At 42.4% G+C, this 21,080-nt stretch overlaps 1 protein-coding gene across 3 annotated transcripts in view; it reads right to left on the reverse strand.

The window, feature by feature from the left end:
• LOC134568170 (potassium channel subfamily T member 2) overlaps window positions 1–21,080 on the reverse strand; it is a 465,676-nt gene that overhangs the window by 346,927 nt on the left and 97,669 nt on the right. Inside the window, exon 1 of one of the 3 annotated variants that reach the window (XM_063426527.1) lies at window positions 3,928–4,064. The exons of the other annotated variants lie outside the window; for them this stretch is intronic. Within the exon in view, the coding sequence (XP_063282597.1) occupies window positions 3,928–4,064 (137 nt within the window). Of the gene's footprint in view, window positions 1–3,927; window positions 4,065–21,080 lie in introns of those variants that run through there. 3 annotated transcript variants of the gene reach the window in all.

Raw genomic sequence — 21,080 nt, forward strand, 5'->3', positions numbered from 1 at the left:
GTACCAAAACATAGTCTCATTCAATGGTACAACATGGAGTACATGTCAAAATAAAATACAAAAAATACAATATAGTGCAGATGGTACTTTAAATGACCTTGCAGTGATGATGAAAATATTGTGCTGAATAATACACTCACATTTCAGGGAGCCTGTATATAGGAAACACTGGCTCCGTATTAAGGCTTGTGTGCTGTTATGGTAGCACCACCCTCCTACTTCGGCTTGGAGAATTTCTCGGAAATACAAAAAGGAAAGCAGACCAATGTGTAGATTTATGGTGATAAAAAAAACACAAATATGTGTTCAATAAATGTGGTGCTCACCTGGTCCTGAGCCTATGAATCCCGGCTCTAGGTATATAGGTATTGTGCCAATTTGGATGGGGATGGCACTACCCCTGTGAGGATTCATTGGAGGCTCCAAAAATAACTTCAGTGAGGTCTTAAATAAAAATAGTGAATTTATTGGTATAAAATCAATATAAAAACAAAGGTGATACAAGTCCTCAAATAAAAGTCCTTTAAAAATGGCCAATACGCGTTTCACTCTCAGATAGAGCTTCTTCAGTCAGCTGTAATGTTGGTCCTCTGAATCCTCCATTTTAAATGTCACTTGGGTCTTCCCCTTTAATGAGCTAAGTGCATTTTGTCCAATCAAATTCAATTTTACATATTGTGTGTGCAGGGGGATATGTGTGTATACCTTTAATAGGTTAATAATGTTGGCACCTTTATTTGTCCTTTCCTTCATTGGTGGACAGCGTTGGTTGGCGGAAGTGTTTGCTTCCGACCGGGCGGTTGGCGGAAGTGACGTCACACAGTCACGTGATCGTCACCCACCCGCCGCCCGGAACCTCCCAGCTTCTCCGACCCTGCCGCACATCTCCCATGCGTGCAGGTCGGAAGGAGGGTTTAGAATGTAGGAGGGAGTGGTCTGCGGGCGTGTCCAGTTCGTCACGCCCCCAAGTAGTGACGGCACGTCCGCTTGGCTCCTCCCCCTCCAAAATATTTAGAAAGGTGCTGGAAAGGCACTGGAAAGGCAAGCAAGGCTTGAAAATTATAGTGGTAATGAAGTTAGTATAAAATTAAAGTGATATAGTATAGCTATTGTGCATGTAAGCTAGTATATTTACATTATTAAAAGTGCATACAGTGCTAGTGATACTTATATATTAAAAAGATGATGTTACATACATATGTGCTAGAACAGATATCCTTATTGGGTATTTTCCCTAGAGTTCTGCTGTTTTTGCAAGCTGTTTTAGATATAACTCCAATGAAAAAATGCATAATTAAATGCTTGCAAGTTTTCATTTAGGGATATCTGCTAAATAGGGATTTATAGTAGAAGTAAACTCTTGAACTGAGAGAAGATTTATTAACGGTTTCTTTTTTAGTTTTTTGAGATCACACTTAGGAACCAAATAGGTCCACTCATATTAGGAAGATACGATGTTGTATCTGGATTGTACCTTTAACAAAGGTGGACTTGGTGATTTATATAACATTTTAGAGGAATATTTGTTCCTATATCAGTACTTGTTAGGGTAAAAGTGTGTATATCATTGTAAATCTTTACTGATAAACAGAATGGGCTTGTCTTAGAAATATTGACAATGATAATGTCCCTTGTAACATACTGGATTACATAGAAGAGAACTGAGCTGGACCCAAGTCCCAGCAGCTTCTTCTCATGTCCTGCTGGAAAAAAAATATCCCATGTATATGCTCTTCACTTATTCCCATGCAGTGATTAACCAACCACACAGCATTAACTAGTTGTTTCTACTCCCTAAGTAAGCTCCTCTGTCCGTGTGTAAATGGTTGACACCAAGGATTGGCTACACAGTGTTTAGCTTTAATCGCCCAAGGAGATGGCAGGTATAAATTGTGTACTTGTATCCTTCATTGTTTATGTTACTATGGTACCTTTTCTATAGCAGATTAGAGTCCTAAATCATTTGTGGTGACAATGTCTTGCGTAAGAGAAGTTTCCAATTTATGTGTCCATTTGCCTCGACTGACATATTTCAGTATATGATGTAAGTAACAAGTTTTCATGCCAAATGTAATAACAATAGATTACAGCAGGAAGAATTTACACATACCAAAAATTGCATCATTATGTTTAATCGCAAAGAATTGCACACTATAATCTTTGCTAAAGTGACTCAGACATCACGATTGAGAGATTATTCAATATTTATGAAAACAACAGGAGATAACTGAAAGCTTCGTGTGAGCCATCAGGGACTTCTCTTTTCCCCTCTGGCATAACTAGGAAACCGTAGGATAAAAATTGCAATCAGCAAATAAACTTTCCTACCACAATGTAAAGGTTGTCCTTGTAGGAATAGTTCCATCATTGTGCCACAGAAAGTCAATTTTGTCTCCAGCTATGCTGCCTCTTCACCTCCCACCTGCACAAAGCTCTGTCTATAAACTGTAGCATAAGCCCACTGGAGAATTCGGTTATAGCTAGCATGAGGCTTTCGTGTTTATTAGGCAGTCCGGATAAGGATATGCCTTCTGATGACTAATATGGCTTCCAGCTGGGGCTATCTACTCATGCTTGGAACAGATGCATATATTGCTGACAAGAAAAAAAATGACAGAATATTCATGAAAAAAAAAATATTTGAAAGTTTATTCAATTACAGAGGAAGTAATCACCATATTATGAGTTAGTTTAATTTAGTGCAGAATGGTAAGAAACTTACATGAGAGCCATGCCTTTGTTTCTTGTCTAATTATGAACTAACAGACGTTACTTTCTATGTTAATACTTTATTGTCTTCTTAATAAGGTTATGAAGAAACCAGAGGATCTTTGCTGTTGTTATAATACCAGATGGTAGTCTGCGTAATCATTACCCAACTCTATGCCAGGGACCCTAAGATCTTATACCAAAAGATAATTAGGACTTATTACAGTGTTAAAGTTAAAGTTCATTTTTGAATAATGTGACACATACACATACTCTTCTGTTATACCAACAAAAAAAAAAAAACAGTTCTCACTCACTGAAACTTACTCAAAGAAATATGAATATGTAAAAATGTATCAATAAAACTGCATTTCTCCACTTCGTAAAGAGAGGAGCTCATCTTCTCCAACATTATTAACCCCATGATAATGTAATCGTGACTCAGTGATAAAATATAGAAGCAGAGGATTCCTCATCCTCAACAATGCAGTTTTCTAAAATATCAGCACGAGAGCAGACCAGTTTATCGTTCATTCATTGAAACAATTATATTCTGGCCACAATGCACCTGTCGTAACACAATTGAATACTACATAATATTGGATCTATACACTATGCTGGCCCCAAATGGCTAGTAAATGTATAGTTTCAAGTTCCTGTCCTTTATGGTTTAATGAAATTAAAAATTATTTATCATTATGCCCACCACAACAAGTAAGCCCAACAAATATGGTATGCACGAGTGCTGTGTCCATCCCCAGGTGATGCTGTACTATTTCACAGTTCTCTAAAAATTAAGGAATGCTACATATGACGCATGATACCATCACACACAGTCACCATGTCTAAATTTGATGGCAGTTTTAGAGAAATAAAATGCCATCTCTGATAAAAAAACAATACACAAATCATTTAAATGCATTATAAAACCCAACATACAAGCTATTTATGCAGCTGTACATTGTTGTTTTTTTAAAGGTTAATTCACTAAGTTAGTTGTGGTAGCCAACTTTGAAAATTTAGATTGAAATTACTGAAAAACAACCTTAATTCAGTAAAATTTTGGCCCATAGTTTTCAAGTCACTTCTCACATGACAACATTCTTTATTTACCATTGAGACCAATCATTTATTTGCTCTTGTTCAGCGTCAATTAAAAGTTTTATTTGAAAAAAAAATATGTTTTTATAAATATCTAATGTTTTTGTTTTTATTTACCTCTGTCCAGCGTCAAAAAGAGATGGTTCAAGTCCCGGGAAAGGAACAAAGGTGGCACCACAGGGTATTAATCGCGGAGACATCGCTCTCTTCTGTCCAGCAAACTGTTGCAGTGATTCGAGTTTGCTTATAGCCATGTTTTTCTCCTTAATCCAACTAAACAACGAGCCTCTAATTTGCCATTTCTGTATTTTCATGTATTCTACAAAGCTTCTCAGCTCTCTGTTACAATATCCTGCCTGATGTGTTTATTGCTGGCAAGATTCTCTCTATCTCGCCTACTAACCAGGCTCACAGGGAACAGGAAGAGCCGTTCTCAGTTTAACATGATTACATTACAAATCCCTGTAACATTCATTAATAAGGAGAAGGTTGCCACATTGTCTCATTACGGTGATTTTTCTTACAGAAGCTGCTCTTGTTCCGCTAATGCCTTCTCTCCTCTTTTTCAGAATAATTTGCCTCGAGAGAGGAGAGAATTCTGTATAAAGAAGTTTTTGGAGAGTGGGCCCCAGTGTATCGTTATAGTGCAGGATGGTAATATGATAAGAAACTCAGTGTGTAATGGCAAAGAAAAATAAAATAAAAAATAAAAAAAAGTTTGTTGCCTTTCTGTCTCACATATAGTGTCATTTAAAATCTTCTCCATGGCAACATGTACTAAAAAGAGGAATCATTGTATAAATTTAAACTGACAGAACATGAATAAGATACTTCTGAAAAGGAATTTTGGTGCCCACAGTCATCACAAATGTCTGTAACATCTGCAATTTCTGTAACATTAGTCTGGAAGGAAATGCAACAGACAGTTTAGATAATGGGTAGTCAACCTGGTTCCTACTGCCCACTAGTGGGCGGTTTGAGATTTCAGGTGGGCGGTGGTAGGTTCTGCAGAAAACGCACGGTTGCATCACTGGCACACCTCCCAAGTCCTGCTCATCCCTTTCTAGATTGCATACCTCCCACTGTAACAGGCTTGTTCAAGAAGATAATGAAAATGTTACACTACTACACACAGGCCTCTCACACGCTGCCAATAAAACCTGTGGAACCTGTGGAACAATGGTCTCCCCTGCCAGCCAATGCAGAGCCAACATTGCTGTAAGCCCTCTTTGGCTGGTGAAGAGATCAAAGATCTTCCTTACCGGCCAGCAGAGGGAGGGAAGGATCTGGGAGGATCTGTGTTCCTCTCACGAGCAGGCTGGTAGGAGTGTTGCCGCAAGTTACTACAGCAACATTCAGATACAGTGCTGTACTCGCAGAAGGACAGGAGAGTCAACCTGCAGCCGGAGGAGCTGTAGGCTAAAGTGAACACCACTGGACCACCAGGGCTTGCAGCATTATGTCCCCTCACCCTGGTAAAAGGTAGGAAGAAGGGATGGGGAGACATTAAGATAGTTTTTTACTTCTCATCCACCTACACACAGCATAGACCCTATGTACCCTTCACACACTGACCCCTCACACACACACAGACTGCCTGCTCACACACACTGCCTCCTCACACACACACTCCACCCTTCACACATACACAGCACCTCTCACACATACATCACCTCTAACACACACAGTGCACCCCTTGCACACACTGCCAACCTCACACACACACTGACCCCCTCACACACACAGAACCCTTCACACACACTGCACCCCTTACATACACTCTACTCCTCACACAAACAGCACCCTTCTCACATGCACATCACCTCTAACACACACTGCTCCCAACACACACTGCACCTCAGACATACACTGTACCCCTGACACACACACACTGCACCCTTCATACACAATGCCCCCTCACACACTATACCCTTCACACACAAACAGCACCCTTCACCCACATACAGCATACCTCACACATACACAGCACCCTTTACATACACACACACACACACACACACACACACACAGACACACACACTATACCCTTCACGCACACAGCACCCTTTACAAACAGTACCTCACAGACACACATAGAAAAAAGTAAAATAGAAAAAAAAGTTCCTTTTTTTTTTTAAAAACCCTCCTTTCTAAAATCACACTTGCACTATAAAATTAGTTACTGTGGCACTAGTGGGCGGTAAGGAAGTTTTACCATCAACACAGATACAAAAGTGCACGGTAGGTATTAAAAGGTTGACTACCCCTGGTTTAGATAAATACATAAGGGTTATCCACTAAACAGTGAACTTTGGTTGAACTAAATAAAAAGTAAGTTGTAAAAGCAGTTCGACTGATTTGATTTGCTGTTAAGCTTTCTAATTCACCATTCTTCATTGTTTAGTGAATAAACATCACATAGTTTAACACACACACCTGGGGAAATGTCTCTCTAAGCACACTCCTGCCCAGTTTGTTGCTTCTGACAGGATGCGAAAACAGGCCTCCGAACTGTCCCAACTGGCAGGATGCAATGATGCAAGGCTGACAGGCCGCTTCTGTTGGCAACATCACTCCCTTTCCCCATGCCTCCCAACATTTCCAATTTCAGTCAGACAGTCCCAGTTTTGAGGTCCTGCACAAATTGTGCCCAATTTGTTCCTTGGCGTCCCCATAAAGCATAAAGCGAACATATAAATAGACACACTCACACTATGCTCAGGGAAACAGTGCTCCCAGCATAGTTCACACTTTGTTGGACTGCTTGATTGGCAGGCAGTTGGACGTGCATTCATGCCAGGATGACCTGCCAAGTCTCTAGGCTTACCCACTCCCTTTTAAAGGTGAGTCTGCCCTTTTTAACTGGTGCCGGTAAGGTGATTCATTTCATTGATCCACCCCTTCCTACATATACACATAGGTATAATTAGTCCTGGCCTTTTAATGCATAATGCACCCTATGCATTAAAAGGCCAGGACTGATTAAGCCTATATGTATATTGGAGCACTTCGTCTCCTCACTTACTTAGGCATGGGAGTTTGTTATGATCTATGATTTACCTTTTTTCTTCTATGCCTATCTAGTAAGTCTCACAAGGAGAGAAGCTTTCTTTAGTTTACTTTACTTTATCCGTCTGTCTACTTTTGATTATTAGGGCTGCCAATCTTTTAGACAGTGACCTTTCTCCCTTTGGCGCTTTGTCTGGTGCTTAGGTACTAAGTGGAGATTTACTAACTCCCTATGCTTTAAAAGGCCATAATAAATGCTATATGAATATTGCAGACATAAGTGTTTAGTAACTTTATCTCCTCACTTACTTAGGCATGGGAGTAGCCTTATAAGGCTAGTTCGGTATTTATTATTATTTAGAGTAAGTTTATTTTTGTGTTGATACTTTGTTACTTCAGATATTTAGTGGTTTCCCTCTGGTTACATTGTTCCATACCACTGGATACTTTGGTGCCTACGTCATTATCTCCAGTCAGCATTATATTCAGTTTGTGAATTTTTGCTTCTTTGTTTCTGTTGCTAGTATCTAGGGTTAAGCCATTGGGCATTGCTGGAGTGCCCTCCTTGTGCATGGGATCAGTGTGGAGGTGATGTTTATTTCCTTTTACACCCATTTTCACAGGGATCCCATTTCTTTCTATTTTTTCTGAGATTTCCTAGTATCCCAATGGGCCTGTATGGGTCTGTACATCAGCAGGGGTCTACATGGCAGCTGGGTTCCCTGAAATGACGGGTCCAGCCACAGCTGCGATCCCTGCGACCATTGTAGTTCTGCCACTGGATCCTGGTAAAAGCAATTCTCAGTAAAACTATATAAAAGTGCAAATTTTAAGAGAAATCATCACTTTTATGAATTACACTTGTTACGTCTCCCTGGCTGCTATTAAAATATGGTACTTTTTCTTCCTAGCAATTTAACACATTGGATCTAAACTCAAAAGGACATAGAGCACCTGCATTTCAAAGACTTCAGATACTAGATATCAATAAATCCAAAATGACCCCTTGCACAGTTACTAAATTCATTCTCACACTCCACCTCCAATGGAATGGTGAAGAAGGAAGGACCATCTTCCAGGTTATTCTTACTAGCAGACCACCCAAAGGGCTTTCAGCTCATCTCCTTGTTTCCTAAATATAAACACACATGTAATTCATGAACTGCCCATTATTTCAACAGGAAGTTGAAATGTCTTTTAATGCTGTCCTACGCAGATACTACATGAACCATTAAAATGTGTCCCATATTGCCTGAGAATACCAACATCTTGCAATTTAAAACATTGTACCATGGCTTTCAGCATGGAAATATGTGTTGTCCTCAAATGAGAAACAATGGGCAAGTATGCTGAGCTCTTGTGCTAAATGTAAATACACCAAGGCAGAAACTAACATAATGTACAAATGTCTTGCTTATATACTTCACCATATCTCACTTTTTCAACCTTGGTGAGACCTTTCTGAAGGCAGAAATAAGAGCCAATAACCAGGGAAGATCTCTGTTAAATTTTAAACCATGTCTCCCAGTTCTATGTTTTGTTTTTCTGTTTGGCTTTGGCAACTTGCTTGTATTCTAATTGGAACCCTCTAGTGCAGCATCTTCCACTTGGTTTTCTGCAGAACCCTAGTGTTCCACAAGAACACAATTGGTGTTTCGCCAAAATTTGTAAAAAAAAAATGGCCGCGGGCGGCAAGAGAGCAGTGGGCAGTGATCTTAGCCCAGCAGCCCCATTGGACCCCAGGGACCGCATGCTCAACCCAGCAGCCCCACTGGACCAATGGGACATAGAGACTCCATGCCAGCATTCCCAAAGGTATTAGGACTGGGTGGAGTAAAATTTGAAAAAATAAAATTGTATGTGTGTCTGTTAGGGAATTTGTATGTGTTTGTGTGTCTGTCAAAGAGTATATGTGTGTTTGTCAGTGAGAGTGTATGTGTGCTTGTCAGTGAGAGTGTATATGTGTTTGCATGTGTGTCTGTAAAAGAGTATGTGTGTTTGTCAGTGAGAGTGCATGTTTGTCTGTCAAAGAGTGTGTGTTTGTCAGTGAGAGTGTTTGTGTGTCTGTCAAAGAGTATGTGTGTTTGTCAGTGAGAGTGTATGTGTGTCTGTTAAAGAGTATGTGTGTCAGTGAGATATATACTTATTTCCCTTCATAACATCTTATTTGGCATTTAAAACACGGTATGTACATATATTTGGGCATTTGGTTGTATTTATGTGTATATTGTATGTACTTGTGTATAGTGTGTATGTTCTTGTGTATACTTGTACATATGCAGTACTTTTGCATAATAACATGTAATAATAACATATATTTTCTCAAGTGGTCACCCCTGGTAACCCCTCTAAGAGTATTGACATGGACTGACCCAGTGGTTTTTGACTTCTCTGCTATTGTTTACTAGTCTTTCTGTCAGCTTACCTTAAACCAAGTCTACACTGGCCATTAAGCAAACTGGCAAATACGATAGCCATGGGCCAAGACCGACAGGGGAGATCAGAAAATCTCTCCTGCCGTCCTATGTACAGCCTTGCAGTGTGCTTTTAAATGTTGGTGGAGGATCAACAATCTCTCTCACCGGCCCACTGGCACTTTACTGCAGGAGAGTGAGGGGAGAGAAGGACCCAGTAGGATTTATTCTTCTAGCGAGCTGGACAGTTCAGAGCATTGCTTGCGAGAGGAGTGAACTCCAACAGACCAACAGGGCTTGCAATGTCCCACCCTCCCTGAGCAAAGTTAAGAAAAAGAGAGGGGTGTAAAGTGTTTTGTTTGCTTGCTTTTGTTTGTTTTGTTTTTTTAACAAAAAATATCTATATATTTGCTCCCAGTCTTATACCACCCAACACAGTTGCATATTGCACCCTTCACACACACTGCACCCTTACACACACACACACACACACACTACACCACTCACACACTGCATCCCTATAAACACACAAACCCTAGATACACTATAACACTCTGGATCCTCTACACACACTAGATCCCCTATAGACACACACTGCACAACTTACACACACTACATTTGTGACATGCACACTACAACTCCCATACATATTATGGATTACCTATGTACACATTAGATCATACACAAACACACACTATATTCCTTAAGTACACACTCTCCACAGCCCATATACACCCTACGTCAGCTATATACACATGCACTAAAGCCCCTATGCACACACTTGCTGCATTCCCTAAACACACACTCGGCCCCTATGCACTACTGCACATATACACACATATTACACCACAAACACAACACAACTGAAACTGATTGCCACATCCCCCTCGCCTCCATACAGCGTGGCCACATCCGATCACTGCAGTCACTCTGTTAAAATAATAAATAACTTACCTGAGGCAAGTCAGCTTGCCATTCAGCACCCTTGTGGAGTGATCCCCAACCGGTGTGGAGTTATAATGAATGGTCCCACAAAGCAATATAGCCTCGCCTCCATCCTCAACAAGGATGGCACCGACATGCATGTGACATAATGCAAACAAAGCGCACGTGCGTTTTGGGGTCAAAGGCAATGTGCAACCAATCATAACCTTAGGAGGGTTATTTAACCCCTTAAGGACCAAACTTCTGGAATAAAATGGAATCATGACGTGTCAGACATGTCATGTGTCCTTAAGGGGTTAAACTCAAAATAGCATTGTGTCCGTGCCCTGTCGTGGTTTCCACTAGTTGGTTGTCAGAGAGTGCGTTCTTGTTCTAGGTTCTTTTTGGTATTTGACTTTAGCTTGTATTTTGACTTTCCCTTATTTCTGGTATCCTTGACCTTTGGCATGCTTCCTCGTTGTGTCTCTTTCTGTGTCCCTGACCTCGGCTAGTATTTTGACCATTCTTTATTACGTTAAGTCCTGCCATTCTAAGGCCCGGTATACATTGTCCTTGTTCATCGGAGACAACTAGACAAATCACAAGCAAATGCAGCGCAGGCATGTCACTAAATGAGTTTGCGCTGCTCAGAACAAATACAGTGCCCTTTTCTTCAGCAGAACTCTGTTCATGGGCTGCAGGGCCGCCATCAGAAATTTTGGGGCCCCTGACAAAGCACAAGGTCTGGGGCCCTCCCCCCTCCCTCCCTCCTGGGTCCGCCCACGCCCTACCTAGTCCGCTGACAATGATGCAGGACTGAACGTGGTGTGTATAGTGGAAGTGAATTAGAATGTGTGTAATGGATGTAGTGTTTGTGTGTAGTGGATGCTGTGTATAGTTAATGCAGACTGTATGTTAGTGTAGTGAATGCAGAGTGTGTGTCAGTATAGTGAATCCAGAGTGTGTGCATAGTTTAGTGAATGCAGAGTGTGTGTTAGTGTGTAATGAATGCAGAGTGTGTGTTAGTGAATAGTGAATGCAGAGTATGTCAGTGTAATGAATGTAGTGTGTGTGTTAGTGCAATGAATGCAGAGTGTGTGTAAATGTGTAGTGAATGCAGAGTGTGTGTTAATGTGTAGTGAATGCAGAGAGTGTGTTAGTGTGTAGCGGATGCAGAGTGTGTGTTAGTGTAATGTGTAGTGAATGCAGAGAGTGTGTTAGTGTGTAGCGGATGCAGAGTGTGTGTTAGTGTAGTGAATGCAGAGTGTGTTAATATGTAGCGAATGCAGAGTGTGTGTCAGTGTAGTGGATGCAGTGAGTATGTTAGTGTGTAGTGTATGCAGAGTTATGTTGTATTAGTGTATGCAGTGTGTGTATTGTATTAGTGTATGCAGTGTGTGTGTTGTATTAGTGTATGCAGAGTGTGTGTTGTGTTAGTGTATGCAGTGTGTGTGTTGTGTTAGTGTATGCAGAATCTGTGTTGTATTAGTGTATTCAGTGTGTGTGTTGTATTAGTGTATGCAGAGTGTGTGTTGTGTTAGTGTATGCAGAGTGTGTGTTGTATTAGTGTATGCAGTGTGTGTATTGTATTAGTGTATGCAGTGTGTGTGTTGTATTAGTGTATGCAGAGTGTGTGTTGTGTTAGTGTATGCAGTGTGTGTGTTGTGTTAGTGTATGCAGAATCTGTGGTGTATTAGTGTATTCAGTGTGTGTGTTGTATTAGTGTATGCAGAGTGTGTGTTGTGTTAGTGTATGCAGAGTGTGTGTTGTATTAGTGTATGCAGTGTGTATGTTGTATTAGTGTACGCAGTGTGTGTGTTGTGTTAGTGTATGCAGTGTGTGTTGTATTAGTGTATGCAGTGTGTGTATTGTATTGGTGTATGCAGTGTGTGTGTTGTATTAGTGTATGCAGTGTGTGTTGTGTTAGTGTATGCAGTGGGTGTGTTGTATTAGTGTGTGCAGTGTGTGTGTGTTGTATTAGTGTATGCAGTGTGTGTTGTGTTAGTGTATGCATTGTGTGTGTTGTGTTAGTGTATGCAGTGTGTGTGTGTTGTATTTGTGTATGCAGTGTGTGTTGTATTAGTGTATGCAGTGTGTGTGTTGTGTTAGTGTATGCAGGGTGTGTTGTATTAGTGTATGCAGTGTGTGTTGTATTCGTATATGCAGTGTGTGTTGTGTTAGTGTATGCAGTGTGTGTTGTATTAGTGTTTGCAGTGTGTGTTGTATTGGTGTACGTAGTGTGTGTTGTATTAGTGTAATGTGTAGGGAATGCAGAGAGTGTGTTAGTGTGTAGTGGATGCAGAGTGTGTGTTAGTGTAGTGAATGCAGAGAGTGTTAATGTTTAGCGAATGCAGAGTGTGTGTCAGTGTAGTGTATGCAGTGAGTGTGTTAGTGTGTAGTGTATGCAGAGTGTATGTTGTATTAGTGTATGCCGTTTGTGTATTGTATTAGTGTATGCAGTGTGTGTGTTGTATTAGTGTATGCAGAGTGTGTGTTGTGTTGTGTTAGTGTATGCAGTGTGTGTGTTGTGTTAGTGTATGCAGAGTCTGTGTTGTATTAGTGTATGCAGTCTGTGTGTTGTATTAGTGTATACAGAGTGTGTGTTGTGTTAGTGTATGCATAGTGTGTGTTGTATTAGTGTATGCAGTGTGTGTATTGTATTGGTGTATGCAGTGTGTGTGTTGTATTAGTGTATGCATTGTGTGTGTTGTATTAGTGTATGCAGTGGGTGTGTTGTGTTAGTGTATGCAGTGTGTGTTGTATTAGTGTATGCAGTGTGTGTTGTATTAGTATATGCAGTGTGTGTTGTGTTAGTTTATGCAGTGTGTGTGTTGTGTTAGTGTATGCAGAGTGTGTGTTGTGTTAGTGAATGCAGTGTGTGTTGTATTAGTGTATGCAGTGTGTGTTGTATTAGTTTATGAAGAGTGTGTGTTGTATTACTGTATGCAGTGTGCGTCGTGTTAGTCTATGCAGTGTGTGTGTTGTATTAGTGTATGCAGAGTGTGTGTTGTGTTAGTGTATGCAGTGTGTGTTGTGTTAGTGTATGCAGAGTGTGTGTTGTGTTAGTGTATGCAGTGTGTGTGTGTGTGTGTAAATGTGCAAATGGGGGGGGGGCATTTTCCCATTAATTTTATATTAAATTAAATGTTTCTCCCATGATCCCATGAGATTCCATGATCCCTGGTGGTCTGGTGGCATGGGGGGCCCCCCAGCTCCCTGTTACCGCAGAGGGGGCCCAACACACTGCCTTTACTCTTCTCCTCTCTTCTAATAACTCTCTCGAGACCCGCGGGGCGTTGCCATGGTAACCGGGTCTCGCGAGAGTTATTAGAAGAGAAGAGTAGAGGCAGTGTGCTGGGTCCCCTCTGTGGTAACAGGGAGCCGGGGGGTCCGCGGCTGCACACATAGATCGCGATATTCGCTATCTATGTGTGCAGAGAGGGAAAGTGGGGCCCAGGACTGCCAGAGCAGTTCGGGCCCCCCCAAGACCACCTGGCCTGTGACAACCGTCATGGTTGTCACCCCCTGATGGTGGCCCTGGCTCGGCCCCTTCTGCGGTAACAGGGAGCCGGGGGGCTCGTGGCTGCACACATAGATCGCGATATTCGCTATCTATGTGTGCAGAGAGGGAAAGTGGGGCCCAGGACTGCCAGAGCAGTCTGGGCCCACCAGGACCGCCGGGCCCGTGACAACCGTCATGGTTGTCACCCCGTGATGGCGGCCCTGATAGGCTGCCCTGGAAGTGCATTGAAACAACATGCTCACTTTGGGGGGTCATTGGAGATTTGGGGTTAATTGGCGATGACACAACCCGGCCCCCAACCCTGCCCCTTTCCACTATGATTAAAATATGCCCAGGCTGAATTTGTTTCCTAGTCTGGCCTTGCCCTAAAGGGACACTCCAGGCACCCAGACCACTTCTGCTCATTGGAGTGGTCTGGGTGCCAACTCCCACTACTTCTAACCCTGCAAGTGTAATTATTGCAGATTTTTATAAACTGCAATAATTACCTTGCAGGGTTAACTCCACCTCTAGTCTACTAGAAAGCCACTAGAGGTCACTTCCTGGTTTGTAGCACAGATTATCTGTGCTAGAGCGTTGCTGGACCTCCTCACGCTGTGTGAGGACCTCCAGCGTCGCTCAAATCCCCATAGGAAAGCATTGAAATTAGTTTTCAATGTTTTTCTATGGGGAGCGCTAATGCGCATGCGCGGCATTGCCGCGCATGCGCATTAGGTCTCCTCGGCCAGTGGGCGGGATCAGTCTCGCCCACCGGCCGACGCAATGCAGAGGAGGAGGAGGCAGCGACGAGGGACATCGCCGCTGCCTCAGGTAAATGACTGAAGGGGTTTTCACCCCTTCAGTAACTGGGGATTGGTGGGTGGGAGGGAGAGGGAACCTCCAGTGCCAGGAAAACTGATTTTTTCCTGGCACAGGAGTTTCCCTTTAACCTACAGTGGCGAGAAAATTAACATCACAGTTTATTAGTGAACTGTATGGAAAACATTGAACAGGAATTGCGTCTATGGCAGGACACCGCAAAGAAAGCCACTGCTTTCAAAAAAACATTGCTGTGTGCCTGAAATCTGCCAAAGACCACCTTGGCACTCCACAATACTATTGGGGAACAAATTATGAACTAATGAAACTAAGGTTGAGTTGTTTGGTAAGAACACAAAGCACTATATATGGTAGATAAAGGGCACTGCATACCAACATAGAAATATCATCTCAACAGTTAAACACTAAGGGAGCATCATGTCTTGGGGCTGTCGAGCTGCTTCAGAGCCAGAACACCTTGACATCATCAAAGAAAACTAATTCTTACATTTATCAAGATATCCTACAGGAGATTTCAGGGTTGCTGTGCACCAACTGAATCTCAGTAGAAATGGGATGATGCAGAAGTTGAATGATTCTAAACATCAAAGTAAATCCACCACAGAATGGCTTAAAAAAAAATCTACTTTCAGTCCAGTCAGAATCCAGACCTGAAACCTGTGGAGATGCTGTGGTATCACCTCAAGAGAGCTGTTCACAATAGACATGCTAAGAATATGAATAAGTTCTGAAGCTGAAACAGTTTTGTAAGGAAGAGTCGTTCAAAATTCCTCTTGAACATAATCCAGGTCTAATACGCAGCTAACGGAAATGCTTGGTTGAGATTATTGCTGCCAAAGGAGGATGAGCTAGCTATTACACCTACTTTTTCCACAGTGGGCTGTGTTCAATAAAGACATGAAATAGTATAATGTTTTTGTGTGTTAAGCACATTATTTGTCTATACTTGTGACTTTGATGAAGCTGACATTTTATGACCAATTCATGCAGAAAACCAACTCCAAATCAATCCCAATGTTTAACATACTTTTTCTGGCATTGTAGCTTTTGTTTTTGTGACCTGACTATTACATGCATATGTCACCCTCAATGTTCTGGATTTACATTATCTGACTTCTGCTACTGTGTATATACAGTCATTACAGTCATTAAAACAATAAAGTACACCTTTTTTTATTTCTATGGTTTTATATATAGGGACATAATAACAATCATCTGTTCGTTAGCTGGTTTTAAAATTATGTAAATACAATCTCAGATGAACAACAACACATGACATATTGCACCGTGTCATAATTTATTTAACAAAAATTAAGCCAAAATGGAGAAGTCATGTGTGAAAAATACGTACACCCTTACTATTTCCATAGGAATTAAGAGGATAAGTAGCAGACAGGTGCTGCTAATCAAATGCCCCTGATTAATTGATCATAAGTAAGTGTGACTACCTCTATAAATTGTGAGGTTCTAGTAGTTTGCTGATCTGGAGCATTCAGATGTGTGTTGAATAGTGATGTACCGAACTGTCCGCCGGCGAACAGTTCCCGGCGAACTTAGCGTGTTCGCGTTCGCCGCCGTGGGCGAACACATGGGCGGTTCGATCCGCCCCCTATTCGTCATCATTGGCCAAACTTTGACCCTGTGCCTCTCGGTCAGCAGACACATTCCAGCCAATCAGCAGCACTCCCTCCCTTCCACACCCTCCAACCTCCCTCCCAGCATCCATTTTCGATTCATTCTGAAGTTGCATGCTTAGTGAGAGGAGGGAAAGTTTAGCTGCTGCTGATTAGATAGGGGAATTGATAGCTAGGCTAGGGTATTCAGTGTCCACTACAATCCTGAAGGACTCATCTGATCTCTGCTGTAAGGACAGCACCCCAAAAATCCCTTTTTAGGGCTATAACATCAGGCTGCTTTTTTTTTTTTTCCTGTGTAATGTAATTGCAGGTGCCTGCCTGCCAGCTTCTGTGTGAGGTTCACATTGGATACTGTGCCTACTTGCCCAGTGCCACCACTCATATCTGTTTTAACAATTGGTTAAGCTTTAGATTTAAAATAAATAATTTGTTTTCACTGTAATAGAAGAGCAGTTGCCTGCCTGCCAGCTTCTGTGTCAGGTTGGATGCCTTGCCCATTTGCACAGTCAGTGCCACCACTCATATCTGTTTTAACAATAGCTTAAGCTTTAGATTTTAAAGAAATAATTTTTATTCACTGTAATAGAAGATCAGTTAGTTGTCTGCAAGCGTCTGGGTGTCAGGCCTACTTCAGCGTGTGCTCTGCAGACCTGTGCCAGCATGCTTTGACAGTTGCCAATCATATCTGGTGTCTCTTTAGCGTGCTTTTACAAAGAAAAAAGGTTTCCAGTGTAAGCTAATAGCAGCCAGTCAGTGTCCTTCAAGCGGCTCTGTCAGGCCTTCCTTCAGCGTGTGCCCTGCACAACCCTGCCAGCGTACTTTGACAATTGCCACTCATATCTGGTGTCTCTATAGCGTGCTTTTACAAAGAAAAAAGGTTTCCAGTGTAAGCTAATAGCAGCCAGTCAGTGTCCTTCAAGCGGCTCTGTCAGGCCTTCCTTCAGCGTGTGCCCTGCACAACCCTGCCAGCGTACTTTGACAATTGCCACTCATATCTGGTGTCTCTATAGCGTGCTTTTTCAAAGAAAAAAGGTTTCCAGTGTAAGCTAATAGCAGCCAGTCAGTGTCCTTCAAGCGGCTCTGTCAGGCCTTCCTTCAGCGTGTGCCCTGCACAACCCTGCCAGCGTACTTTGACAGTTGCCACTCATATCTGGTGTCTCTATAGCGTGCTTTTACAACCAAAATTTTGTTTCCACTGTAATAGAAGAGCAGTTGCCTGCCTGCCAGCTTCTGTGTCAGGTTGGATGCCTTGCCCATTTGCACAGTCAGTGCCACCACTCATATCTGTTTTAACAATAGCTTAAGCTTTAGATTTTAAAGAAATCATTTTTTTTCACTGTAATAGAAGATCAGTTAGTTGTCTGCAAGCGTCTGGGTGTCAGGCCTACTTCAGCGTGTGCTCTGCAGACCTGTGCCAGCATGCTTTGACAGTTGCCAATCATATCTGGTGTCTCTTTAGCGTGCTTTTACAAAGAAAAAAGGTTTCCAGTGTAAGCTAATAGCAGCCAGTCAGTGTCCTTCAAGCGGCTCTGTCAGGCCTTCCTTCAGCGTGTGCCCTGCACAACCCTGCCAGCGTACTTTGACAATTGCCACTCATATCTGGTGTCTCTATAGCGTGCTTTTACAAAGAAAAAAGGTTTCCAGTGTAAGCTAATAGCAGCCAGTCAGTGTCCTTCAAGCGGCTCTGTCAGGCCTTCCTTCAGCGTGTGCCCTGCACAACCCTGCCAGCGTACTTTGACAATTGCCACTCATATCTGGTGTCTCTATAGCGTGCTTTTTCAAAGAAAAAAGGTTTCCAGTGTAAGCTAATAGCAGCCAGTCAGTGTCCTTCAAGCGGCTCTGTCAGGCCTTCCTTCAGCGTGTGCCCTGCACAACCCTGCCAGCGTACTTTGACAGTTGCCACTCATATCTGGTGTCTCTATAGCGTGCTTTTACAACCAAAATTTTGTTTCCACTGTAATAGAAGAGCAGTTGCCTGCCTGCCAGCTTCTGTGTGAGGTTCACAGTGGATACTGTGCCCTCTTGCCCAGTGCCACCACTCATATCTGTTTTTACAATAGCTTAAGCTTTAGATTTAAAAGAAATAATTTTTTTTCACTGTAATAGAAGAGCAGTTGCCTGCCTGCCAGCTTCTGTGTCAGGTTGGATGCCTTGCCCATTTGCACAGTCAGTGCCACCACTCTTATCTGTTTTAACAATAGCTTAAGCTTTAGATTTAAAAGAAATCATTTTTTTTCACTGTAATAGAAGAGCAGTTGCCTGCCTGTCAGCTTCTGTGTCAGGTTGGAAGCCTTGCCCATTTGCACAGTCAGTGCCACCACTCATATCTGTTTTAACAATAGCTTAAGCTTTAGATTTTAAAGAAATCATTTTTTTTCACTGTAATAGAAGAGCAGTTGCCTGCTTGCCAGCTTCTGTGTCAGGTTGGATGCCTTGCCCATTTGCACAGTCAGTGCCACCACTCATATCTGTTTTAACAATAGCTTAAGCTTTAGATTTTAAAGAAATAATTTTTTTTCACTGTAATAGAAGAGCAGTTGCCTGCCTGCCAGCTTCTGTGTCAGGTTGGATGCCTTGCACATTTGCACAGTCAGTGCCACCACTCATATCTGTTTTAACAATAGCTTAAGCTTTAGATTTTAAAGAAATCATTTTTTTTCACTGTAATAGAAGATCAGTTAGTTGTCTGCAAGCGTCTGGGTGTCAGGCCTACTTCAGCGTGTGCTCTGCAGACCTGTGCCAGCGTGCTTTGACAGTTGCCAATCATATCTGGTGTCTCTTTAGCGTGCTTTTACAAAGAAAAAAGGTTTCCAGTGTAAGCTAATAGCAGCCAGTCAGTGTCCTTCAAGCGGCTCTGTCAGGCCTTCCTTCAGCGTGTGCCCTGCACAACCCTGCCAGCGTACTTTGACAATTGCCACTCATATCTGGTGTCTCTATAGCGTGCTTTTACAAAGAAAAAAGGTTTCCAGTGTAAGCTAATAGCAGCCAGTCAGTGTCCTTCAAGCGGCTCTGTCAGGCCTTCCTTCAGCGTGTGCCCTGCACAACCCTGCCAGCGTACTTTGACAATTGCCACTCATATCTGGTGTCTCTATAGCGTGCTTTTTCAAAGAAAAAAGGTTTCCAGTGTAAGCTAATAGCAGCCAGTCAGTGTCCTTCAAGCGGCTCTGTCAGGCCTTCCTTCAGCGTGTGCCCTGCACAACCCTGCCAGCGTACTTTGACAGTTGCCACTCATATCTGGTGTCTCTATAGCGTGCTTTTACAACCAAAATTTTGTTTCCACTGTAATAGAAGAGCAGTTGCCTGCCTGCCAGCTTCTGTGTGAGGTTCACAGTGGATACTGTGCCCTCTTGCCCAGTGCCACCACTCATATCTGTTTTTACAATAGCTTAAGCTTTAGATTTAAAAGAAATAATTTTTTTTCACTGTAATAGAAGAGCAGTTTCCTGCCTGCCAGCTTCTGTGTCAGGTTGGATGCCTTGCCCATTTGCACAGTCAGTGCCACCACTCATATCTGTTTTAACAATAGCTTAAGCTTTAGATTTTAAAGAAATCATTTTTTTTCACTGTAATAGAAGAGCAGTTGCCTGCCTGCCAGCTTCTGTGTCAGGTTGGATGCCTTGCCCATTTGCAAAGTCAGTGCCACCACTCATATCTGTTTTAACAATAGCTTAAGCTTTAGATTTTAAAGAAATCATTTTTTTTCACTGTAATAGAAGATCAGTTAGTTGTCTGCAAGCGTCTGGGTGTCAGGCCTACTTCAGCGTGTGCTCTGCAGACCTGTTCCAGCGTGCTTTGACAGTTGCCAATCATATCTGGTGTCTCTTTAGCGTGCTTTTACAAAGAAAAAAGGTTTCCAGTGTAAGCTAATAGCAGCCAGTCAGTGTCCTTCAAGCGGCTCTGTCAGGCCTTCCTTCAGCGTGTGCCCTGCACAACCCTGCCAGCGTACTTTGACAATTGCCACTCATATCTGGTGTCTCTATAGCGTGCTTTTACAAAGAAAAAAGGTTTCCAGTGTAAGCTAATAGCAGCCAGTCAGTGTCCTTCAAGCGGCTCTGTCAGGCCTTCCTTCAGCGTGTGCCCTGCACAACCCTGCCAGCGTACTTTGACAATTGCCACTCATATCTGGTGTCTCTATAGCGTGCTTTTTCAAAGAAAAAAGGTTTCCACTGTAAGCTAATAGCAGCCAGTCAGTGTCCTTCAAGCGGCTCTGTCAGGCCTTCCTTCAGCGTGTGCTGAACCCTGCCAGCGTACTTTGACTGTTGCCACTCATATCTGGTGTCTCTATAGCGTGCTTTTACAACCAAAATTTTGTTTCCACTGTAATAGAAGAGCAGTTGCCTGCCTGCCAGCTTCTGTGTCAGGTTGGATGCCTTGCCCATTTGCACAGTCAGTGCCACCACTCATATCTGTTTTTACAATAGCTTAAGCTTTAGATTTTAAAGAAATCATTTTTTTTCACTGTAATAGAAGAGCAGTTGCCTGCCTGCCAGCTTCTGTGTCAGGTTGGATGCCTTGCCCATTTGCACAGTCAGTGCCACCACTCATATCTGTTTTAACAATAGCTTAAGCTTTAGATTTTAAAGAAATAATTTTTTTTCACTGTAATAGAAGAGCAGTTGCCTGCCTGCCAGCTTCTGTGTCAGGTTGGATGCCTTGCCCATTTGCACAGTCAGTGCCACCACTCATATCTGTTTTAACAATAGCTTAAGCTTTAGATTTTAAAGAAATCATTTTTTTCACTGTAATAGAAGATCAGTTAGTTGTCTGCAAGCGTCTGGGTGTCAGGCCTACTTCAGCGTGTGCTCTGCAGACCTGTGCCAGCGTGCTTTGACAGTTGCCAATCATATCTGGTGTCTCTTTAGCATGCTTTTACAAAGAAAAAAGGTTTCCAGTGTAAGCTAATAGCAGCCAGTCAGTGTCCTTCAAGCGGCTCTGTCAGGCCTT

The sequence above is a fragment of the Pelobates fuscus genome, chromosome 7 (genome assembly GCF_036172605.1).
Source record: "Pelobates fuscus isolate aPelFus1 chromosome 7, aPelFus1.pri, whole genome shotgun sequence".
Taxonomy (NCBI): domain Eukaryota; kingdom Metazoa; phylum Chordata; class Amphibia; order Anura; family Pelobatidae; genus Pelobates; species Pelobates fuscus.